At 43.7% G+C, this 25,763-nt stretch overlaps 1 protein-coding gene across 8 annotated transcripts in view; it reads right to left on the minus strand.

The window, feature by feature from the left end:
• Positions 1-9,720: 9,720 nt before the first annotated feature.
• Tbc1d5 (TBC1 domain family member 5) overlaps positions 9,721-25,763 on the minus strand; it is a 524,655-nt gene continuing 508,612 nt past the window's right edge. For 6 of the 8 annotated variants that reach the window (XM_076842587.1, XM_076842568.1, XM_076842553.1 and 3 more), the window contains 4 exons: positions 24,800-24,879; positions 23,704-23,847; positions 16,815-16,949; positions 9,721-13,445 (listed from right to left, as the gene is read on the minus strand). In XM_076842587.1, the coding sequence (XP_076698702.1) occupies positions 13,152-13,445; positions 16,815-16,949; positions 23,704-23,847; positions 24,800-24,879 (653 nt within the window). In that variant the 3' untranslated portion in view covers positions 9,721-13,151. The remainder of the gene's footprint in view (positions 13,446-16,814; positions 16,950-23,703; positions 23,848-24,799; positions 24,880-25,763) is intronic. The other 2 variants (XM_076842680.1, XM_076842637.1) reach the window with 1 other exon arrangement.

Consider the following 25,763-nt stretch of genomic DNA (forward strand, 5'->3'; position numbering starts at 1 on the left):
GAGAATTAATCTAACCAAGGAAGTAAAAGAACTCTAACATGAAAATGATAGAACATTGAAGAAAGAAGTTGAAGTCCTTAGAAGATGAATTCCATGTTCTTGGAAAGGCAGAATTAGTATTGTCAAAATGGCCCTACTACCAAAAGCAATATACATATCCAGTGCAATCCCCGTCAAAATACTAATGACATTCTTTACAGAATTGGAAATAACAACTCTTAATTCATTTGAAAGAATAAAAGACCCAGAATAGCCAAAGCAATACTAAGCAAGAAAAGTGAAACAGGAGGCATAAAATACCTGATCTGAAATTGTACTACAGAGTTGTCCATAATCTTCAAGATTTTCTAGCTAATTGGAGTATAACTTTTAAAAATAGGGTCTGATAATCCTTTGGATTTCAGAGGGGTGAATCTCTCGTTTTTCATTCCTAATATTGCTGATTTGCTTCTTTGCTTTCTTTTGGTTAGTTTGGGTAAATATTTATCAATTTTCTTTCTCTTTGAAGAACCAACTCTTCATTACATTGATCCTGTGTATTTTCTAACTTTCAATTTCTTTGATTTTTAGCTCTGATCTTACTTATTTCCTGTCCTCTACTGGTTTGGGGGCTAATTATTCTTTTTCTGTAGGCCTTGAGATTTAGCATAAACTTATTTGGGATCTAATTTTTTTTAAAAAATATTTTTAGTTGTAGATGGACACAATACCTTTATTTTGTTTATGTTTTATGTGGTGCTAGGGATGGAACCCAGTGCCTCATATGTGCTAGGCAAGCGCTCTACCACTGAGCCACAACCCCAGCCCCTGGTATCTTATTTTTTAATGTAGGCACTCAGTGCTCTAAACTTGCCTCTTGGAACTGCTTTCATACTGTCCCAGAGATTTTGATATGCTTTGTTTTGATTTTGTTCATTTCTAGGAATTTGACTTCTGTTCTCATTTTTTCTCTGATCTGTTTTTCATTTAGGAGTATTGTTCAATCTCCATGAGTTTATGTAGTTTCTACTGTTTTTCTTGCTGTTGATTTTTAGCTTCATTCCATTGTGATCTGATTGGATACATGGGATTATACCAATTTTTAAAATATTTGCTAATATTTGCTTTGTGGCCTAGAATATGGTGTATTTTGGAAGAAGTTTCATGCACAGCTGAGAAGGTAAATTCAGCTATTTTGGGGTGGGCTATTCGATACATGTCCATTAGGTTCATCTGATTTATGGTGGTATTTAGGTTGGAGATATCTTTGTTAATTTTTTTATTTTGATAACCTTTCTATGCTAATAAGGGTATATTGAAATCCCCCAGTATTATTATGTGGAATTTAATTTCATGGAGTATTTTGTTTTCATGTAATTTGGGGCATTGACATTTGGGGCATGTTTACTGTGGTTTTATCTTCTTTTTGGATTATTACCTTTACTAGGATGTAATGACCTTCTTTGTGTCTTTGGATTTTTTTTTTCCTTTGGCTTGAAATTAACTTTGTCAGATAGGAGAATGGCTACTTCTGCTTGTTTTCTTGTACCATGTGCCTGGAATATTTTTGCCATCCTTTTACCTTCAACCTGTGGGTATCTTTGCCCATAAGATGGACTCTTGTAAAGAGCATGTAGTTGGATTTTGTCTTTTTGATCCACTCTGCTAATCTGTGTCTTTTAATTGGGGAGTTGAGACCATTAACATTCTGTATTAATATGGATTTTTTTTGTGGTTTCTTGCCATTTTTTTTGCTCTATTTTATTCTGTCTTGATTCTCATTTAGTATATTATTCTTCTGTTGAACTTCCTCTGTTTGGGAACTGTTTTTTAGTTTCTTTCTGTGAAGTTTGAGTTTTCTTTGTTGTGCTGGTTTGGTGCTCATGAATTCTTTTAGTTTATTCTTGTCATGGAATACTTTTATTTCCCCCTCAAGTTTGAAACTTGAATTCTGCTGGGCATAGTAATCTTTGCTGACAGTTGCTTTCTTTTAGGGTTAGGAATATATCATTCCAGGCCCTCCTTGATTTTAGGGTCTGGGTAGAGAAACCAGAAGTGAGCTTTATTGGTTTGTCTCTACATGTGACCTGATATTTCTTTCTTGTGGCTTTCAATATTGTTTCCTTTGTTAGGCATTTTGATTATGATATGTCTTGGTGAGCTTTTCATCTGGCTGGGTCTACTTGGGATCCTATAAACGTCCTGTATGTGGCTATCTATCTCATTTCTGATATGGGAGAAGTTTTCTGTAACTTTCTATTGTTCTTCATGCCTTTAGTTTATATCTCTGTGTTCTCTTCTATCCCTATGACTCTCAGGTTTGGTCTTTTAAGGTTATTTGAGAGTTCATATATATTTCAGTCATGTTCTATAATTTTTCCTTTCCCTACCTTCTGTGTATTCAAAATCATTTAGCCTGTTGTCAATGCCTGAAGTTCTGTCTTCAAGGGATGAGGTTCTTTTTTCTACACCATCTAGTCTGTTATTGATGCCTTAAAGTGAGTTGGTAATTTGATTGATATTATCTTTCATTTCTGGGAGTTTTGTTTGGTTTCTTTTCACTAATTCTATTTCTTTATTAAAATGGTCTTTCATATCCTGTAATTGTGCTCTTATTTCCTTCCTTAGGTCTTCTTTTAGTTCATTGAACATTATAATAATTGGTTTTTAAAAAATGATCTTTCTCTGGGATTTTGTCTGCTTCACTATCGGTGGGTTCCTCTGTTGGTGGATTGAGGATGGGTGGCAGAGATTTGTTTGCCTGTTTTCCCATGTTTTCAGAGATCCTAGTCCTTGTGCATCAATTGAAGTGGATTCCTCTACCTCTTGTTTTGGTTCATGTTCTTTTGTATGTAGTTATCTTATTTGTTCTGGGACTTCTCTCTGTTTTTGATGTATGAGTAGGTGGGACCTGAGTTCCCTCTCTGGTTGTTCCTCCTTGTGGATGGTTTGGGGCTTTTTGTCTCCTCCCTTTAGGTAGGAGTAATATGAAGGGATGTTTAGTTCTGCAGCAGAATCTCTAAACTGTGAACTTCTCATGTCCCTGTAGTAGGTTCCCAATACCTCATAGAATGGGGGAAAATAAACAAATGTAACAACTGTTGCAAATAATAAACACTAAACAGTATTAAAGTAAATACCCAGATCCTTCTATGACATCTTCAATATTATGTGCCATCAATAAACAGGAATGGTGGGTTCAGCAATTATTAACAGTGAAAACAATAACCACAAGCTAGCTCTGGATTTAAAGCAAGTAGTGGGTGTCAGCTGTATCATCCACAGCAATAATGACTGTATTAGCCATTAGTGGTGGGGGCAGGGTTATATAAACCATTTAGTTCTAACTGATGGTAAATATACAGTTAATTGGGTGGGGGAGGAGGTGTGTTAGGAAGTTAGAAAACACTTTGCAATTTCAAAAGTGAACAGAGAATGCAGAAGTGCAGTAGCAGGTGATGTTTATACAGAGGGAGGGGAAAAATAGAAGAAGCACAGTATTGGGAGAGAAGGAGAAAGAACAATAGAATTAGGCTGATAGCAAGAGAAGATAAGAAAGAGAAATAAGAGAAATACATGAAAATAAAATAAGATCAAACTAAAATGTACAGTTCAAACTAAAATGTACAGCTCAATGAACCAGAACCCTCACAAGACAATGCTAGAAACACATAACTATGTTAAAAAATGCTAAATATGAGAGAACACAAGGCAAATAAGCACATATATATGCTTTCTATATTTATTCATATATATCTCCATGAAAAAATTGGGACAGCAAGAATGTCCACCCCCGCCCACCTTGGAATAAGGGAAAAAAATATGTAAAAAAAAATCAGTTATCTTGGTGTAGACTGAAGGGACCTTCTCTGCTGATATAAATGGTCAACATATTTGACCAGAATGGGTGGTCACTGTCTACATTCAATTGTCTTTCTTATCAATTATTCTTGAATAAATTGATAGAATAAGAGGTAGGGTATGTTAATCTTTCTATTATATTGCAGAGTTGCCTAATGGAGTGATCTTCTATTTCACAGAAGACTCAGTTTCCCTTTCTGCCAACATGGAGTGGGTTAGGTTAAGATGTACAGCCAGTTTGTGGTTTGACCTTCATACCAGATCTGTGCACTCCCAGGGTACCACTTCTGCAGTGTATTCTGTGAGGGCGTAATCTGGCAGGTGGTGCTGAGATCTATTTGGGCCTCAGGTCTAGTTATGCTAGGTTGAAAGTGCCTTCTTTGGAGACATTAGATTGGTCTGCCCTTAGAGATAGACTTTGGCTGATCACTTCTGTGGGTGTGGTTCTCAGGTGCCTCCCAAGAAATCCTATTATAGGGCGGGGTGGCCAATTCTGCACAATTTTTTTTTTTTTTTTTTTTGCTGAGTTCAGCTTCCCAGGTGTAGTTCCTTAGTGTATTCACCCATGTCCTTTGCTGTTCCAACTCGAAGTAGAATCACTCCATGCCCATGTATCTCACATTATTCCAGACACCACTTGGTACCTCATTAGGTACCTGCTGGGATGGTTTGTTCTTTTCAAGGGCATTGAGATGCATCATTAGGTTGTTTATTTGGGATCTTTCTGATTTTATGTAGGCACTCACAGCTATAAACTTTTCTCTTAGACCTGTCTTCATAGTGTCCCAGAGGTTCTGGTATAGTGTATCGCTATTCTAAGGAGTTTCAAATTTCTTCCTTGATTTCTTCTATCACCCATTCACAATTCAAAAGTGTATTGTTTAATCTCCATGTGATCATATAGTTTCTGTAGGGTTTCATTGTGTTGATTTCTAATTTCATTCCATTATTTGATAAGATGCAAAAAATTATACTTTGTTTGTTTTTTACTAAGAGTTGCTTTGTGCCCTAAAATATGATCTATTTTTGAGAAGTTTCCATGAGCGGCTGAGAAGAAAGTGTATTCAGCAGTTGTTGGTGGAAATATTCTATACATATCTGTTATGTCCATTTAATTTATAATATTTTCAGATCCAAAGAATCTCTACCAAGTCTATGTCTGGATGACCTATCTAATGTGATACTGATGTTGAAATCACCCAGTATTATTGTACTGGAGTCTATTTGAGGCTTCAATTTGAGTAGTCTCTTATACAATTAGTTGCACCTGCCTTTTGGGGCATAACTATTATATCTTGTTGGATTGTTCCATTTATGAATATAAAGTGATCTTTGTCTCTTCTGATTTATTTTGATTTGAAGTCTGCTTTGATAGATATGAGGCTAGTTACTCCAGCTTGTTTTGGGGCTCCAATTGCATGGTATTTTATTTTCTGCCCTTTCACTTTCAGCCTGTGGCTGTCTTTGCCTTTAAGGGGCATCTCTTGCAAACAACAATATAGTTGGATCTTGTTTTCTGTCAGCCTTTCCCCACGCCATTTCACAGATGGGGGAAATGGAGGTTCCCAGAGATGACTGTCTTGCTCAGCGTCCCCTCTTAATTGGGAGAGTGGCTGGACAGTGCTCTGGCATCTGTAGGGTGAGGCAGGATAGCAGAGCCCACATGTCTGGACACTAACATCTCTTCAGATGCCAGGTCATTCTGGGCTCTGTCTTCCTTCAATTTGTGAGCAGCCCTGGGATTGGATCGAAGCTGGCCTGACTCTTCCCTAGGATGAGGTTTGAGAGTGGAAGCAAAGATGACAAAGAAGCTTAGGAAAGGCTGGTCTTCGAAATCTGGGGAGAAAAAGGGCTTCCCCTCCTGGGCCCCTGGGGTCATCTTCTGTCTACCCCGGCCTCTGCCCATATTCCAGTGTCCCAGCTCGGCACCTGAGGGAGGCTGAGAAACTGTCTCTCTGCCTAGGAATTTAATTTTTATCTGGGCTTCCTGGCTAACCTCCGCCACAATAGTTCCCATCTAAAAATTCGCACATGTGCATTTTCTGGGCCCTGCCTTTCTTCCCCATTGGACTGAAACTCTATGAGGACAGAACCCTTACAGTGAGTGACAGAGACTCAGACCTCTTTTCAATGTAAACTATTGACTTAGATATGAATATATTTATTAGAGAGCGAGGGAAAGGGAGAGGGAGGAAAGGGCCAGGAAAGATGTATGGTCCCCAAATGAGAGAATTTTGAGATGAATCCTACTAGTTAGGAAAGTTGTACCTTGCTGCACAACCATCCAACCCAAAACTTAATGGTTTAACATCTCATATGTTTGCTTGTGATTCTGCAATTTGGGAAGGCTACAGGGGGTACAGCTTTTTCTGCTCTGCCCAGTGTCAGTTGAGGTAAAGGGATTCACTTTCAAGATGGTACACTAGGTTGTTGTAGTCTGTTGGCTGTTTTCATGTAGGCCTGCCCACAGAGCTGCATTGGGCTTCCTTGCAGCTTGGTGGCCAGGAGCCAAGAGACAGGGAGTAGAAGCTGACAGTCTCTTGAGGCAGGGTTCTGGAAATTGGTATTGCATCACTTCTTCCTCCATATTATTCTACTGATTAAGGAGTCTCAGAGCTGAGATTCCAGGGGTTCTTGATAGGAGGAAGATGTCAAAAGTTTTCAGATTATTTTTTAAAACCATTACAGAAGGCTTCCTGGAGGTGAGGAGTGGGCAGTTACCACTCAGGTTTGGATGAAGTCTGTGAGCTCGGCACTGTGGCTAGAGCAGCCTTAGTCCATCTCAGGACCACTGAAGCTGCCTCCTGCCCACCCTGGAGAAGTCCAGTCAGTGCCAGAAGTGGCCCCAGCAGCACTTCAGTCTAGTATGTGTTTCTGGGCCATTGCCCTCCTCATAAAGAAGTGGAATTTGTTCTCCCTTCCTTTGAAACTGGGTGAGCTTGGGACTACCTGAATGAATAGAATGTGGAAGGACTGATTCCATGTTTCTTCTGGGGGTAGGTCATAAAAAGTGCAAATTGCTTCCACCTAGCACTCAGGTGTGTGCTGCTCTTTTCCCCCTCCATACACAGCTTAAATATCTAAGTGAATAAACTACATCTCAGCTTTTGAGTCTTCCAAGGCCTCACAGAGCAGGATACCCGGGGGCCAATCATCCTCCTGTTCCCTGCCTGAGACCTTGACCCAAAGCATAATGAATGGTTGCATTAGTGCATGGAATAGTTTACTGTGCTGGCAAAATGAAACATAATATTGGGACCTCCACAACTCAGTCCCATGGGCAGGACGTGTCTGGTGGAGCCTCACTAGGGAGGAGTGTGGCCACTGAGCTTGCTACTTGCCAAGTTATCAACAGGATCAGTGATCGGGCACATGGGCGGAGGAAAGAGTTTGTTTGCATCTTTGGCAGGAGGGCCAGTGGGGCTGGAGCAAGGAGACGTCTTTTCTCCTGAGGGCTGAGAGAAAACTCTTGGTCTGATCTTCTGATCTGCTTTTAGGTTAGTTGAGCTGGATAATTAGAGGAACAAGGTTACTGGCCAGACCTGACAAGTGGGACCAGGCCTCCTCTACAGTGGGATGGGGTGGGATCTGACCAAGCTGTGGGGTGGACCAAGGACATGGAGGTTGCATGTGGAGCTTGAACAACTGGCTTGAACAGATGAATGGGACAAAGCTGAGGAGGCAGGAGGTGGCACTGCCTGCATTAAGGGCCAAGAATGTCATTGACAGTTCCTCTTTACATCATGGCCTTTGCTGACTGTGCCTCCCTTGGGAGCATTATGAGGGGCCACCCTGTAGCCCCATCCTCCGTTCAGTTATACCTTGTTCAATATCCCTTCATTTCTATGAGTCTGAGAGACATGGGAGGGTTTCCAGGCTACTTCCTGAACTACAGCCCATGAGTGCACTCCGCTGAGTCACCAGGGGTTTGGTTCATCAAGTCCTCCATGGGGGGCCAGCCCCCATTACAGCAGATGCTGGTGGGCAAGTGCAACCTATTTGGCAGTCATAATTCCACACTTCAACTACTTTGTAGCATTTATTGTTTATTGTTGTTTTTTTTTGAAGTGGGAGTCCCTGTCACCCCTATAGAGCAACAGCTGACTCGGGCTAGCCTAGCCCTTCCACCTGAAGCCTCGGGGCTCCCTCCAGGCTGGGAGGGATTTTTTTTCCCCAGTGCTTTTTCCTTATATAGAAACACGTCTCTTCCACCCTTTCCTGGCAACTTGAGGGGTATTTTGTGTCTGAACACTCATGTAACCTCACATTTTTGAGGTTGTCCATTGGAATTTGCTGGAGGAGTGAGATAAGGGATGTCGAGTGGATCCTCTGGGTTGTGGAGCTGTCACTGTGTCCAGGGCCCTTTCCCTTCCTGTGAGAACTACCATCTCTTCTCACAAACAGATGTGGCTCTCAGTGTAAAAGTTTCTGATGACACATATACATCCTCAAAAGGCTACGGATGCTGGCTGTGGCAGAGATAAGTTACAAAATAAAGGTGGAACTGTCAGTAGCTCTTCCTAGCAGGGCACTGTTGGCCATGGGTACTGATCATTTATTGGAGTTGGCAACTAGGTGGTTCTGGCCCTTAGATGGGACTTGAGTAGTCTCTGTGCAGTCTCCTGACCACAGTGGAGGGAAGGAGCATCTCAGCAACCCCTCTTCTGTCAGGATTCTAAGCTCAGTCAACCTGACACCTTGGCTGCTTCCTGTTTTCCCCAGCCTGCTGGAGTGAGCCAGGCATGTCTCAGGAGGGAAGGAATGTTAGTTTGAGTTTCCCAGAAGCAGATCCTGAGAGAAGACTCAGAGGGAAGGCAGCCAGCAACCTGAGCTTAACCTTGCAGGGGAGCTGTGGGAAAACACCAGCACTGGCCTCAGGTGGTCAGTCCCAACCAGGGGCTAGGGCAGCTGCACTCACAACTGATCCCCAGCTTTCCGTCTAGAGCTGTGCCGGGTGATTGGTTCTCTCATTTCACACCAGGAGCAGCAGTTTCCTGGGACTCCAGCCAAGTCTCCAGAGGGGGGTGCATATAGGGCAGGATGAACTTTAGCACATCAGTCTTGAGGTACGTGGGCAAGGTACCCCGGGCCCCATTCTGGGAGCATATGTGGTTGTCACTGGCCTGAGGAAGTTGGGGTAACCCTCACTCTTAGGAGCCCTCTGAGAGGCGGACCAGACCCTCCACAGAGCCTGCAGGGAGCTGTGGCACACAGGCAGGGAAAGTGTCCTGCAGTCTGGGGCTGGGCCCAAGCACCCATTCTTAGGAGCCACTGGCTTCCTGGCTCTACAAAGGTTCCTCCCCCAGCCTCCACCTTTCCTGGCTGTCCCTTAAGCATGCTCTCAGCATGCTCTCAGCCCTGTGCTGAATGTTGGGCTAGTAGGACAAACTTGGTGCTGTGGGAGTGGGAACGGGTGGTAGGCCTTTGGGGCGGCCCCAAAATGGCCTCTTGAATCAGCAGGCAAAGCAGGAGGATTGTCTCAAGAGTAGCCAGGCCTCTGGGGGGTGGGGGAGGGATGGCTGTCATGGAAGGGGTCGGACTCTACCTTGTCCAGAATCATCCTTAGCTGTCCTGCTTTTCTCTGTGCTACATGCTTTAAATCAGTTATCCTCTGTGATCCTTATCACCCCATGAAATGGGTGACTACTAGAATTTTCAGTTTGTAGATAAGGAATGCGAGGCCCAGGAGGTTAAGCAACTTGCCAGAGTTGGAGAGGATGGCAACTAGTGTGAGTCCTGGGTCTTCTCCAGTGGGTAGGTGAGACCAAGACAGTGCTGAGGCTGTGTGACCTCTGCTTGGGGGCTGGACCATGTCCATACCTGCACTTGACCTCAATGTGTATTCACCCCCACCTGGAAAAAGTCAAGCTACACTGTCAGTTTCACATTAGTCTTTTATTATAACCGTATTGAGTGGGATCACTTTGCCAAAAGGATAAATCGTTTCTTATATCAGTATGAGTTACAGCATAAAGATGGATGAGAAAAATGGTATGTATGCTGTAGAGGGCACTACTGGGAATTCTATAAATCAAGTGAATTATGCCACTGTGAGAAAAGTTATCATGACAACTTTTTATATCAATGTGGTCTCCAGCCTGCTTACATGAACTACCACCACTAGAAGAAGCTACTGAAAGTTAACACCGACAAAGTGATTTGGCCAGTGAGAAGGAGCCTGGCTGGCCAGTTGCTGTCCCTGTTCCTGCAGCCGCTTCTCCCTGCCCCAAAGCTCTCTGCTGCTCCTGCACTGAACACACAGGGCAGGGCCAGGTGTGTGTCTGCTGGGGAGGAGCAATGGAACCAGCTCTGCACTCACAGGACAGCCATTCAGCGAGCTGGAGACTTAAGTCCTTCATACATTCTTTTGTTCTGAATGACCTGTACTGGTGATTCTTAAAAAACAAAAATGATAACCTGTCATGCTGTCTCCTGATAAATTTGGATCAACTATAACTGTCAGAGCTTTATGTCTACTCAGCATCTCTGACAAAGTAAAGGCAGTGTTCCTGCTAGTGGCAGGCACCCAGCTCCGTGGCAGCTTCCTCAGTGCTGCAAAGGACAGTGTCCTAGAGTCAGTCCAGTCACATGTGAGAGGGCAGAGCACATTCATTCTGCAGTGCTGTCCTTCTTTACAGATTGCAGTTGGCACTGAACATAAGCGGGAGTTCATCCTTGCAAGAATCGAGTATAGCTGAATGTTTAAAGTGTTATATGACCTTGGCATACATACAATATAAGGCAAAGTAAGTTGATTTTCTTCCTCTAGTCTGTAATGCACAGATAATTTTAATTGATTTCTCATTAGAGAGGAATGCATGAAACACATGGGGACATGTATAAAAAAAGTGGATGACAGCAGGAATTAATCTAAGCTTAATGTATGTAAAATGTAACTGCTAATAATCACAACATGCAAGGAATTCCACTGATTACCACAACTGTTAAAGAAAAACAAAAAGGCCTCATATGTCCAAGATTAAAAAAATATATAAATGTAAGTACCTGATAAAATAATAAAAAGGAACACATTCTGTAGCACTGTAACTAATAAAAAATGCAAATGATGTTCACCAAAGAATAATAATAATAATATAAAAAAGTCACTTAGAAAAAAAACACTACTCCTACATTGCTCTACCTCTGAACCTGTGGGGTGGGGTCTGAGGCTGGTGCTGCATTACAGGCTCCCCTCCTACCTTTCCTTTGAGAAGGGAGTGGGCTCACAGAGGCAGCACCTCCGAGTGCTCGTGTGGCACCAGCACAGAAGTACAGGATGGAGAGGACCCTCCCTTAGCATATGTACAGGGTTGAGAATTTCTGGTGATGATTAAATGCCCAGCCAATGGCAGGGAACTTCTTGGCTTGGTGGGTGGCAGTGGCTCTTGTGTGGCCAGTGACACCCAGCTATCCCTCTATTTCCCAGGGCAAAGGAGATGTGGGAGTGAGCAGAGGACAATTCTGTACTTCTTAGAACTGAACTTCTGACACCTTCCCAAGTCCTTTATGAGAAAGTGACCCCTATACAGGTATGTGGCTGCCTACTGCACAAAGACCTAGAGCTTACAAAATGTTGCCACAGGGACATGCCCCGGAACAGTTTACTCAGAGGTGCTGAGAGGACCAGACTTGGGTACCAGGGAGCTGACTGGTGCAACTGTTGAGCAGTTGCCCAGTCATGGAAGGACAGACACCCCTCCATCTGGCCAAACCAGTCATTAACCTCACATTGCTGATGAGAGGGGATTTCTGTTAATTAAGAGCAAATTGTAGAGCTAATTAGAACCACCTCTGCAGTAGCTGACTTGAGAGTCATCACCATTTTCTTAGAGATCGAGTGGGAAATCATGTCATTATTACATTTGTTTGTAGAGAAATATATGGTTTTCGGTGGGAGGGACATAAATGGAGTCTTCTTTTAGACTTAGCTTTTCATTTAAAATTACCATGAAAGCTGCCACTGCCCCTGCCATCTACTGAGGAGAGCCAGGCCTCCCTGCAAGGGCTGCTCTTTACTCTGGGAAGCAAAACAGGTCCCATGTCCATCTGCAGTCCCTACTTGTCCCTGGCAGAGTACCTGCTCAGGTGCAGGGGAGAGGTGTCCTTCTTGGGTCCTTTTTATTTACAGAGAGAAACAGCTTAGGTGATGCTGTGTGTTCCTAAACTGCCAGCTGAGGGAGGTGGTCTCCAATCTGTGTTGAAGCCCAGGAAAGTACCAGTACGTCAGACCTGGTCTTGGTGGTGGTGCCCAAGACACAGGAGTTCATAGCTGAGCACAGGCCCTGCAATTCCTTCCTCCCTCCCAGGGAGGGAACGTCCCAGCACCTGGAATGTTCTCTAGGAAGCCCTGCTCCCTAGAGAAAGGACTCCAGGTCCAATTCCCTGTCACTGCTACCATAAGGCCACTAAGGGGTTCTGACTCTAGAAAGGAATTAACAAGGCTTTCCCCCTTTACTTCTCAGTAAAATACAGCTCTGACACAAGAGACACTTTGACTGAAAGATGTGTATCCCTTAGAGTCAGGGTCACTTTTTTTTTTTTTTTCAATTCAAGGATAGTAATACTCTTGCAACTTAGGAAGTCAGTATAGTAAAGATAGCTTAAAGTGACCTTGTTTTCTGTAAAAGATTCTAAAAAGTGAAATACAATTGTTTAAGGAGGAACTATAAGGCCAAAATCTATTTAGTCTGAGGATTTTAAATGTCTTCTTTAACAAATCAAAAGAATCTTAAAAGTTGTTTTGAGGTATGGTGTGATTTAACTTTAGACCCAGTTTCTAGAAATAATAACTTTGAAAGGTCAGTAATTGAGTAATGGGTTTTTCCATGTCCTGGAATCCCTTGTTCTAGTTCATTCTATTGCACTTGGCTTTGCTATATGGCTTCCCTAGGAAGGAACTAAGTAATATGAGACAGATTTCTACAGAGAAAGCACTCTTGATATCAACTATTTTCCTGGTGGCTGACGCTTTGAGGGAAGGAAGCTGTCCACCTCCTCCTAAAGGTAACTGATGGCATTGTCAGACACTCTCAGTTGGGGAGAAGATGGGGAAAAGTGGTTCTGATTGTGACTTGGTCTTTTCTCAGAGTATGGTTCTGGGTACTTAGTCTGGCTCTAATTCAGAGCAAGAATTGGGGTGAAGGTAAGGGCCCAGAAAGTCCTGTCTGCATTTTTGAACATAGGTGTATTTGCTTCTTTCTAAAGGGTTCCAATGGGCTGTACCAATGCCAAATGCATGCTGGGGAAGCAGCACTGGTTTCAGAGGGGTCTCCCCTAGGGAGGCCCCTGAGGGGGAGACTGGGTCCCTGTGGTCAGATGTCCAGGGGGCTCACGATGGTGAAGCCAGAGTCCTTGCTGCTGTCGTCATCAGGGCTGGAGCTGGGGTTGCTGGAGGATGCTGAGGCTGGGCCCATCAGGGGATCTGAGAAAACCAGAGGAGAGCAGGCCAGGGTCCGGCTTTTCCCAGATGTGCTTTTTAGGGTGCGAAGAGGCTGAGCCTGACCTGAGAAGTGCCCCTTGGCACTGCCCGCCTCATCTTCTTTTGAAACCAGGATGAAGTCATCAGAGCCCCCTCTGTCTGGGAGCCCAGGAGTTTCTGCAGAAGCCTGTGAAATAGAGAACAGGTGGATGAAAAGAGAAACTAGCCAAGAACAGGGCAGCAGGCCTTCATGAAAAGCCAGGCTACCTTGCCCCAGGCTCTGCCTGGTTCTCTGCTCTGGAGCCTGGGCACTTAGCAGCAATACAGGGTCATGAGCATGTTGCAGAGCCCCCGAAGCAGAGTGCTGGCTTTCCTGGGTTCAAAAACAAAAACAAAAAATCCCCCAACTTTCTCCTCGATAGGCTGCCTGGGCTCAAGGGCAGCCCTACCATATCATGTGGGACCTGAGTGCAAATCTCTTGGTCCTCCTTAAACTTCAATTCTCTCATTTGTGAAATGCTGATAAGGACGCTGTCTTTCTCAAAGTGTGTGTATGGGGTCACAGTGAAGCAAGGTGATGTTTGCAGATGCAAACCTACCAAGACTGCTCCTTAATGGGAGCTGCCACATTTGAAGTGGCTTGACTACCACCTGCTGCTTCTTTCCTCATACATTCCTCAGTGGTAGCTCCTTGAGGGTATGCATGTCAGTGACTCCTGAGGCGATGGTGGTAGGTTCTATAAATAGGAAAACCCAAGAATGGCAAGCAAGTGCCAGGTGAAATGCCAAAGGTACAGAGAGAATCACTTTAGTCTACAATTATCTTCCTCCTTAAGATTAAAAAAAAAGCCACTCATAATTGCTGAACTAATCCATGAACACAGATAGAGGTTTTGGGTTAGCAAAGCTATAATTTGACCAAGGTTGTCCAATGCCAGCTAGCAGAAAAAGCACCTACCTTGTCTAGGGTGGTGTACATTGACCCAGTACCCATGCCTGCCTACTCACCCACAGCATGGGTGGAAATTAGTGCAGGGTCTAAAGAGATACATGGAGCCCCTTGGCTGGAGGTGCCCCCTGATTGCTGCAGCCTAGGCAACCCTGGGTTGTGCAGAGCCTGGAGAGGGAGTTAGCAGCACTTACTGTCAGGTCTCTTTTCAAATTTCATGTCTTCCTCAATAATGTAGGGGGTGAGTGGTTACATAATGAGCCAGGGGTCTCCCATCTCTGACACTCATCGCCCTGTGAGGCAGTCAGCTCAGGAGCTTGAGCAATCTGCCTTAAAATTGCAGCAGGCCCTGCCGTTCCCCACTTCTAACTCTCAGGCTAACGACATTCTGCAAACACATCCATTCCTATAAAGAGAAGCAGCATGTGATATTCTGGGAGAAAGGGACATGATTGAAAATGACACTTGCATAGAAATGTTTGATAAAGACTGTTCTTTTTCCTGAGTTAGAGGGAAGGACATCAAATCTCATACCCATTTACTATCCTGTGTATGGGGCATTGGCGAGAATGTTGCTGCCCTAGAGTGGCATTCCTCCTGCATACATCTTACTCTAAGCACCCAAGGCCACGGGAGTCAGCGTGAGGCTGCAGGTCTAGCCTCCTACTCTCACAGCGGACACTTTGTATGACTGGGTCCTGCACGTACATCACGAGAACCTTGAATTCTTATAAAATGGGTTTCTGGCTGGAATGCTATTTGGTAGAGCATGTACAGTACATCCTACTTCACAAGTGGTACTGCTATTACAGGGATAGCATGATCACCTACAGTGGAGACAGCGGAAAGGCTTTGAAGAGGGGGGATACTTTTCAAAGCCCTTCCTTGGAAGTGAAGATGGTTCTTCCCATTCTTCTGATTATTTGGCTTGTTTCTTCCCAGGTCCCAGATACAGGTTGTAGACTGGCTTAGACAATGCAAGTTGTCTGACAGGGCCTTGGTGATCCCTAGTCTTATAATTGTGTTCTTTTTTTTTAATCCTTCTTTCTGCCCTTAATATTACAGATCAAGAAAGGAGCCTCAGAGAGGGGCCTTGGGCTCTTGGCCAATATCACAAAGCAACTTAAAGGCCTCCACTCCACTGCATTACTTCCAGTTTTTTTTTTTTTTTAATCTAGACACCAAGATGGATTCCTCATGGCTTTCCATAGTGGTCTTTACTACAGCAGGTACTCTGGACACCTAGTAACTTGGCAGAGCAAGCCTTCAAAGTTCCTACTTGGGAGCTGGTTCGTGAAGCCCAAGTTTTTATCTTAATGTTACAGACATTTGGAGTTCAGTTATTGGGTCACTGGGAATTCTAGTGTTCAGTGCCCACATGTGGCTAGGAGCTGCTATTTTGTATAGCACAGATAGACAACATTCCATCATTAGGAGACATCCTCTAGGCTTCTACCCTAATCCTGATTTCACACTATAAAATAAGAAGGATCAAGGGAATAGGGAACCATGTGTTGTGGTCCTGGCCAGTTTTAGGTAGGACCAACAGGTTGAAGAACTTTTCTAGTTGTATAGTACCTACCTGTTACCCTTGAGATGGCATGTTCCTGACTACAGCCAGCATTCCCTGCCTCTACTCAAAAGCCCTGAGAAGGAAAGTGCAGATGACTCTTAGCTTACAGTGCAGGCTCATGCAGGAAGAAGGTGGGTCAAGGTTTCCTGACTGGGAGACCCCTGATCAGTCTTCTCCAGATCCTTGTGCTTTGCTGCAGAAGGCCCCCATGGACTTTTTTTTTTTTTTTTTTTTCCTGATTTGCTTGTGTCTAGGATTTTCTTGCCTCTCTTCCTGATCCTACAAGTTTTCAGTTACAGGAGGCCAGGAGCCAGGGAGCAGTGTTAGGGTCTTGAGATATTTTCTGGTGATGCATTCACATGTTAGATTGGTGATGGGCTGTACCAAAGATGGAATGACTTTGTTGTCTTGGTCAAAATTATGTCTAAGGAGAATGCTTTCCTGTTCTCCTTTCTCTGGTCAAATCTTTTCAGGAGCACTAGTTCTTAATAAGCTGCTAAATATCACAGGGAAGGGGACTAGGTAGAGAAGCTCTTCTCTTCCACTTGGGGGATCTTTAGGTCCAGAAAGGGCCATCTCAGCAGCAGGTGCAGATGAGAAGTATCTCTTGGATGCTGCACCCAGGTGAGGCCCTGCCAGAGCGAGGGTGCAGGGCACTTCCTCTCATATATCTCAGCTGGCTCATCTTGGGGATGCATGTGGGGTCCAGCACTTATGCTTACGGTGGTGAAGTTGCTACCTTCCCCTGATGACTGCCACCATCTTCCAAATTCTTTGTTGCCCTTTGGAGAGGACCATGGGGAACTAGCCCAAACTGCCCAGTCCCTCTTTAGAGGTGACCTAATATAACCTTGATAAATTCTCTGCCCTGAGGGGTTCTTGCCTGCCATATTAAATGTGCAACACAGGAAGAAGCATGGTCTGTGTGTATACACATGTGATGACAAGTGCAGGTTTCTGTCTCCCCAGTAAAATACCCTGCTTCCTTTGCCTAGAGAGCCACTGCTCTGGGATTCACCCAGTGTTCTCCTTACCTGCTCAAGTGAGAAGCCTTTCTTCACTCTGATCTCCTGTTGTACCTGCTGCCATCCTGGCTGACTCAGCATCTCTGAACATTTTGTTTGCAAGTTCTCCCCAGCTTGGTCAGTAGTGCCAGACTCTTGAGTTGGCTAACAAATTTGAAGTAATAGAGTTCAGGAGACCCTTAGTCAGGCAAGCTCACACAAAGGTCAGCTAGAGCTCAGTCCAGGCTGAAGGGGAGGTTGGTAGGGGATGCCTGAATACAGAAAGCTTCAGAACAGAATCCTTGGCAGATCTACAGCAAGGCAAAAAGAAATCAAATCCTAGAGCTCCAGAGGGAGCTATGGCTTTTTGATATCCTGAAACACCTGCTCCCAGTTGTATAATTTTACAGTTTCAATGCTCTGAAATCCTTTGACAGTGGACTAAGTTAAAAATTATTCCAGGTAAAGATTTGTGGGATCTGCATTCAGAACAACCATTTCAGACAGCCCGTGAGGGTGTTTCCATCACTGATGGATGTCTGGTTATTTGTCAGTGACTAAGAAACATGATCTTTGGCCACAATACATTTCTCCTGTGTGACCAGGAGAAATGGTCTTGAGGATGGGTTCCTAAATTGCAATAGTATTTTGCAACTAGATCTGTAAGGGGAAAGAGAAGTGGTATGAAGTTCCCTATGAACAGTGCTTTATGGCCTTACATCACAATCAGGGACTCCAAAAGAAATATAAATTAATCAGTCTTTTTTGACTAAGAAGAGAATAGTCCTCTACCCTCCTGAGCCTCAACCCCCTTGTCTGGAGGACTCTCCCAGGGCCTCTGCACCTAGGTCATCCTCAAACCTCTTCCTGACGGCAACATTAGACATGGGACCAATTACAAACCAGGAAATGGAGTTCTTTCCTCTAATGTATGTACAGGTGCCTTTCATCACTAGCCTTTATAACTGGAAGGCACATGGCCAAGGTCTGATGCTGACCCAGGAAGGTTTGTCACTCTCATAAGGGGTATCTTCACAACCATAACCTCTTATGGGTGGATATTCAAAACTAACAGGAGAAGAAAAGTTGGCTGTGCTAGCAGAGGCAAGAAAGCAAGCCAGTAAGCAGCAAGCTAGGGGGCTGGACAGCCAGTTCTGGAGTCCCTCCTAACCCCAACACAGTTCCAGGGCAAGTCAGAGTGGAGCACTAGGGGTGCCAGAAGCTGGCCGACGCCTAGTTAATTGGAGAAACTGAGGGAAATTCAGCAGAGGCCAGAGGCCTTTCATGCAGAGGGTGGAAAGAATGTCTTCAGAGACACATCTCATGGATTTCTGAGAGGGGACAGTGCTTGGAACCTACTTCATATCTCAGGGTATTCCTGATGTCTGGAGAAAACTCCCAGAATCGAATGTGGGTCCAGAAACTAACTCTCCTCAACTTGTGAATATTGCCTTCAAGGTTTTCAACAACAAATAAGGCTGAAGAAGATGAAGAAGCAGGCTGCCCTTTTAACAGGTGCCCTCCAGGTAACCCTGAGGGAAGAAAGAAGTCACTGTGGATAAGTCTCCCTTTCCTCCAACACGAGACATGCTGGCCAGCAGCAAAGCTGGGACTGAAGTAGTGTGCATTTTGCAAATTGGATGGATATTGAAGAGGGAGGGAATACCCAAATTGTCTCACAAGGGTAGGGGACAAACCCAACTGCTATTACCTCCCCTCACAGAAAATGAAGATTAATGAAGTCAAAGAGCTCCTTGATTGGCTACCAAAAAAGGCACATAAAAGGGTTTCTTGAGCCTGTGGGGGGGGGGATTGCAAGGTTTTAAAGCACTCATTCCTGCGTATTCCTGAGTGTCCCATTTCCCTTTGAGAAAGAGGTTGGTTAGCCAAACTGGGGCCAACAACTCATCTTCAGCAAGATAGGATGGAAGTACAGGTCCCCAAGAGTCCTAGCATTGAGCTTACAGCGCTGCTTTGTAAAATACCAATAATACCTAAAACTGTCCCTGAAAATGTCCTGACTCAAATCAAACCTAGGTCTGCAAGGATGAGTGGAAAGAACTATCAGCCAAACCAGTAAAGTTTATCTTAAACAAACCAACAGCTGGCCTGAGTAAAACAATCCCCTCTGGCCATGGCTAAAATCAAGCCTGTGCTGAATACTCAGGCAGGATTTTTTTCATGGCTCTCAGTTGTGGAGGCAAGGTTAAGGGGCTGCACCAGGTGATAGTCTTCTTGTTAAACAGGGTTTAAAGAGAGCTCGCAGGTTGCCCTCTATTTCTCCCATCCTGTTGGTTAAAAACCAAGGAAAGGAGAGCACAGGTTATGCAGGACTGACTGGTAATTAGTGAAGCTGTGCAGACATTCACCCTGTCGTTCCCAGTCCCTCTACCTTATTAGCTAATGTTCCCAGGACTATAAGTATGACATCGTTCTAGATTTAAAAGACATTTTCTTTTGTATCCTGCTGGATTCTGGGACCCAGGAGTTGTTTGACCTCTCTGGATCCCCTCATGGGAAAGCAAAACAACAGTACTGCCAGACAGTGCTCCCCCTACACAGAGGAAACAAAGCAAGCTTCAAAATGTCTCCTGCTTTAGGAGGGTGGATGACAGGCAAGCAAGGTCCCTAACAAAGGTGGTGTAGGTGATTATACGACTGGCTTCCTGGAGTAACAAGGACCCCAGACTTAAAGGAGATCTTATGTAAAATGAGAACAAGGTGTATATTACAAAAAAAAAAAAAAAACTTCATTCAAACAAGGCTGCCTGTATTCTCATTGGCTAAGATGGTACAAGCCAGGGATGCTGCCTGGAGAGGACCTGTAATGCCAGCCACCCTGGGAGGTCTGAGGTGTATTTTAGATGGAAGCCTTCCCCTGTATAACAGAAAAAGCAGAATTTAGAAAATGATCTTGAAGCAAAAATAGGCCCACTGTCACAGCTGGATAGATTTTCTTCAAAGATAGTGCTGGTGTTTCCCAGATGCTTGGAATACAATGGAGATAGCATGGAAAGGACCAATTGCAAGAAAACTGAGTAAAAGCCAGGTGTACACCTGTAATCCCAGTGGCCTGGGAGGCAGAGGCAGGAGGATTGTGAGTTCAAAGTCAGCCTCAGCAACAATGAGGTGTTAAGTAACTCAATGAGACCCTGTCTCTAAATGAAATACAAAACAGGGCTAGAAATATGGCTCAGTGGTTGAGTGTACCTGAGTTCAATCCCTGGTACCAAAACCAAAACACCACCAACAAAAAACCCCCAAAACTCCAAAACGAGTAAAGTTCGTGGAAGCTGTTTCTCTGACCTGCACTGAAGCTATTCCCAAAGGGAAGCTCAGCCTCTTTGAGATGTGGAATGGAAATCCTTTCCAGGAGCCAGTGGTTCTGATGTGGAACCAGAATTGGCAATAAGATACAATGAACTTGGGGCAGGTGATGGCTACCTTTCATAGATAGATAAACCTTAATCTTCCTCTTACCAAAATATGCTTCAATCCCTATGAATTAGGGGGTTGGATATAAGTCAGGATTCCCTGAAGACCCAGTGAACACAACTTCTACTGGGTGTTAATTTTATTCACTACTCACTCTTAAATTGTAAGGTGTAATTCCCTGGATTCAGCACACGAGACTAAAGAGCATCCTGGAACTGGAAGACTTTGGATGAGCCTGGAAATGCCCCTCCTATAGGCTGGGACCCATGGAAATGAAGATCAAACAAATAAGTAAAGCCTAACAACAAATGATCTTTCTACTTTTCTTGTTGGAGAGTTTGTCTTCTAAAATAGTTAGGCACTCTATACATGATTCCCTTCACGTTATTATTGACATAATTGTCTGTTCTTGGCTACATTTTGCCAAACCCCAGCAAACTAACTGTTATGATTTCAGTGTATAGTTCTTTCCATGTGAACACAAGGGCAGAAAAACAATCTCCCCAACCCTGGATAAGGCAGAAATTTAATGGACTCTTGGATATGTTACCCAAAACCCTTTTGACCACCCTGACTCCTCTGTTTTACCTGTGACCAACTTTTCCATGGTTCTTAAGTTTAGTGGGTCTTTCATCATAGTACACAGTAAAGTAATGCACCAAGTAAGGGTAACCACCTGAAACTCCACATATCCTCCCTTGGTTTTGAGTTCTGCCATATACCCTGAGGCTATAAATTGTCTTGAGCCCATCAATACTGCTGTAGTCACTGAATTATTTAACATATGTCCCTTCTCTGTAAGGGAAAGCCAATAATATGAGGCTCTGGCTTTCTGGGAATACCTGGATTGAGCCTGCCAAGGAAGTAACAGAAACCTTTCCCTTTGTATGGACTACCTGAGACTCAATATCTGGAACATTCAGAGTCCACAACCTCCTAACATAAATCTCTAGAGGTTTGTTCAGTAACTCCAGACTCTTACCTTGGCTCCCAACAAACAGAACATTGACCAAAGGCCACCAGTTACATAACCCTGGTTGAAGCCAATTCTGGAGACCTTGCCCTGGGACTCAGAGCTCAGTTTAAACAATTGATTGGGAATCCCATATGCTGACAGGATACCTGCTTGTTTGTGGGGGATCTGAAGGAGCCCCAGTGAGCATATACATGGCTGAAGGGAGCAGTTTTTCTCCACCTTGGATTGAAATCATGAACCAAAACAAATCTTTCTTCTCCTCAGGTACTGAAAACTAACACAACCAGGAAGATGGATTCTGATACACATTCAGTAGAATCTTCTTGCCCTGGTGGAGGTAGGAGCCCATAACATATTAGGTATTCTTTCCAGGGTGTTAATCATGTCTGGGCCATCTCCACATAGCAAAAAGGAATAGAATCCTTAGTAATCTGGTTACCAGGCACTACCTTAGCTTTGAACTGTATCTGAGAAAGGAGTTTGTACGAGCATGGGTACTTTCTTGTTGTTCTTATAGTAACACTCCTGATATTGAAACGTACCTTGAGAACACTGTGAAACAGGCATCCTGGCTTCAACAAATATCCCCAGAAGCACAAAGAATAAATGACTGGTTCTCAGAACTGCTTTCCTGGATCCTGCAGGGTGTTAAGTCTGTATTTTCTGGGCTAATCAAATTAGGAATGTCCATTTTACTGATCTTATTTGTGTCAGATGTGCTTCAAAATGCTACAATTGCACAGGATACTTCAGCTGTGGTTTTACTGATTTTGTTCCTTCCTTTGACATCAAGTGAAGTTCACTCATCTAACTCAGGAGGAAGGTGTTCCACAAAATGATTTCCCTCTCCAAACTCTTCATGAACAAGGAGTAAAAGGTATGGGTGGGGAAGTTTTGTTAGCTGTTACACAGAAATTTTAAAGTCCAGCACCTGTGTTTGCAGGAGAGTCCAAAAATGACAACTGCTAATACCCTTCAGAGTATCTCTCTCAATAAGGCTTTCCACTGAGTCCACAAGGAATTGGCTTAAACCAGCCAAAGTAAACTTTGTTCCTTATAATGCTAAATTCTCATCCCTGGAGGGGTTCCTGCCTACCATTTAAACATGGGCTCTATGAAGAAGTATGATCTCTAATTGCACACGCACAGGAATATGCCCGCCTCTACAAGTCTCTCTGGTATGAATAGGCATAATCTCCACAATAAAATTCCCTTGCTTCCTTTGTTAGAAGAGCCTCTGTTGTGGGAGTCACCCCTGATATTCTCCTCATCTCCTGTTTATGCTTTTGGGCTCTGCATTTACCAACGGGGGAACTCATTGTGTCCATTACAGATCCTTATAAATACCAGAACCAGGAATGACTGTTCCTGGTTTAATATAATAAAGACATTTTAAATTTAGTAAATTCATTAGTGTTTGTAAAGGTTTTTTTTTTTTTTTGGGGGGGGAGGGTCTGTAGTATTTTTACACATTCACCTAAAAATAATATGTTAAGTTTGGCATGGTGGTACATTCCCATAATCATAGCCAGTTCATTGAGACCTTGTCTCAAAAATCCCCAAATTTCCTATTAAGAATGGTGGGTCTATGCTCTATTTGAAAAGTAAAACAGCTGTACAGGGAAGGAGACTTTGAAGGAACTAGAAATGCTCCATGACAAATAGCTTTTACAAGGTTATGCAGAGTTCTGTCTTAAGGCATATCTCCTAAGCTTTTGGATGCCAGTTTCAGATAAGTCTTTTGCTTACATTCAGGATGAGAGGGTATAGGAGGGAAATAAAGTACAGTGAGCTAAAACTTACTGATGCGGGCAGGGAATCTGAAAACAATACCTGGTGAGCTGGGGGCCTTCTCATTGCAAGGAGGAAGAGGCGGGATAAAGTATGCAAGGGAGTGCTGAGATCCTCTCTAACTGGATTCTATGTTAGAACAAATCTACATAATACTGAGACCCAAGAGCAGCAAACTATGGTCACGTCTGGCTTCCAGGCCTCAGCCACAGAATGCATTTTTAAAGGGTTGTTAGAATATGTGGTAGGCCAATCCTAATGTTTTACTGTCTGGCCCTTTCCAAAAAAAGTTTGCCGACTCCTATCTTAATGAAGTTCTTCCCCATGAAGACAGATGAAGTAATTTTGGCAGAACAAGTTCTAGCCAAGTGAAAGCATTAGGAAAGCAGGGATAGTACTTCCTGTGCTAACAGAATGGAGGCAATTAAGATAGCTGTCTTCTATTCTCACAGAATAAGAGCAGCTCTTGCTGCCACATGTGGGTTTTTTCAGGTTGAGCACTGCAGAACTCTAGTTCATCACTACTGTTGTTAATGGCACCACTTCTGGAGTGTACAACCTGCACAACAGTACACAACATCCCTGGCTCAGGCTACATGTGGTGTTTTATTTAAATTTCACATGTGGTAACCTGAAACACTTTGGTAGGGTTTTTCTTATTCATAACGTTGAAGAATTTCTACTCAATGTCAGCCCATTCACATAACAGCATTGTACCTGCTTGGTGGATCCAGGAACTTGTTCGTTCTGGCCCTGGCCACTGGAGCAGTAGTGGTCATCTGCGATGGTAATCTGCTCATTTTCTTCAGCTTCCAGTTGGCTCTGGTTGAAACGCAGGGAACCTTTTAGAATGTCTTTGATCTGTTTTCAAAGAATAAAATAAAAAAGATGAATGAGTTTGTATTTAGAGTGCTGGTTACATCTCCTATGTTTAGACTTGTCATTGACCTTTTTATACAGCGGTTCCCCCTCATCTGTGACTTCAGTTACCTGTGGTCAACAGGAGTCCGAAAATATTAAAGGGAAAATTCTAGAAAAATAAACATTGTTGACTGTTCTGAGTAGTGTGGTGAAGTCTCTTGCTGCCCCTTCAAACAACCTAGAATGTAAATCATCTGTACAGCAAAATCATGCACGGTCCTATCACATCAGCTGTTGCAGTATTAGAGCACCTGTGTTCAAGTCACCCTTACGTAGTAGTATCCAGCATGCCTACTCATTCACATAGGTGCTGTCTCTTCTCACAAGAGGGCAAATAAAATATTTTGAGAGAACACTTTCAAATTACTGGGATTATAGTATAAATTATCCTATTTTATAAATTAAATCTCATTCTAGGTATTCTGAATTTAGGAAAACATAGTGCTGAACCTTACATGCAGCACATCCATAGTTTCAGACATCCCCTGGGATCACAGTATTGCCCTGGAGGTTAAGGGGTGACTACTATAGTATGAATGTTAACATTTTACTAAAAGAAATAGGGGAAAAATTCAACTTTATCAACCCTTTAAACTTAGCAATGACCAAGGAAAATTTTGTGATGTTAATGGTCAGATTCTCACAGGGTCAGATATGTATGTGACGTCCTAAGCAGAAAGTACCATTTGCCTGCACACCTAGCTCCAGTGAACCACCTCTGAGCTATCAGCTTGTCAGACATAATCACTAGAAGGAGTAAGGGGTGGATATTAGGGGTAGGGAGATACTGGCTCTAATATCATGGCATTCCATGTTCTAAGGTGCCCTCCCCAGAGTAGGCACCAAATGGGTGGCCTGTGTGACACAAATAGTATCAGAGTACTGCAAATACCTGTTTTAATCCTGCCAGGGAAACCAGAATTTGATCTTCTTTTTCCAGATTTTCTTGTAATATCACATCTTGAATATTTACTGAAAATAGAAGAATGACATTTTATGACTAATGCTTTGAGTATAATTTACATATTGCTACCTTGTAACTTTAGACAAGCCTGGGAGTTTTTCTGCCACCTTTCAGAGCAATTGTTCCCACCAGGGATGCTCTGCATACTGTAGGTGGGGAGCAGAGAGGACAGCACTAGGCCTGCATGCACAGCCTGGTATGGACCTTCCCTCCAGTATTCCATCAATGTGCTCTGATAATGGCAGCTGTTATCTTTACTTCCTAAAAGTCCAGGGCATTTCTTGATGTACTACATGGCCAGCGGCCTGAAGCATTCATCCAATTTCTAAGAGGAAACATTTTAGCTTTAGTTTCCTAGGCTGCTGGAGTTCCTTGGTATTACCTTTCTCACTAAAGAGGAGTTATCCCCAGGTGACTAAAATTAATACATTGTCTCTAAGGATTTATTAACCTCGTTGCCATTTCATTTCAAAAATAAGAGGACAAACTCACGGCACTAGGGGCTGTGCTTAGGTGGCGATGCTTACAAAGTCAGCACGCCTTCAGCCAGCATCTTCACAGGAGCTGTTTCTTCATCCTCTAGGAGGTTCAGAGCCACATGAAGAGACTTTTTCCCAGACCTGACCTGAGGGACACATCCAGCCAGCTTCTGATCCTCAGAATCGGCATCACACCCAGTTACCCACACATGCAGTGGCCCTGGTGCTCCACACCCCTGAGGATGCACACAGCCCTTTGAGAGACTGTGGCTTAATGAGGTGGGATTCTTAGGGGAGGCTCAGTGGGTTGAGTGAAAGCCCCCTCCTTCTGGGAATGCACAGGAGAATGTGGTGGGGGCTGGAAGGCACAATTAAAACAGTGTAATAAAGAGACCAATAAGGACATCAATTTG

The sequence above is a fragment of the Callospermophilus lateralis genome, chromosome 1 (assembly GCF_048772815.1).
Source record: "Callospermophilus lateralis isolate mCalLat2 chromosome 1, mCalLat2.hap1, whole genome shotgun sequence".
Lineage (NCBI taxonomy): Eukaryota > Metazoa > Chordata > Mammalia > Rodentia > Sciuridae > Callospermophilus > Callospermophilus lateralis.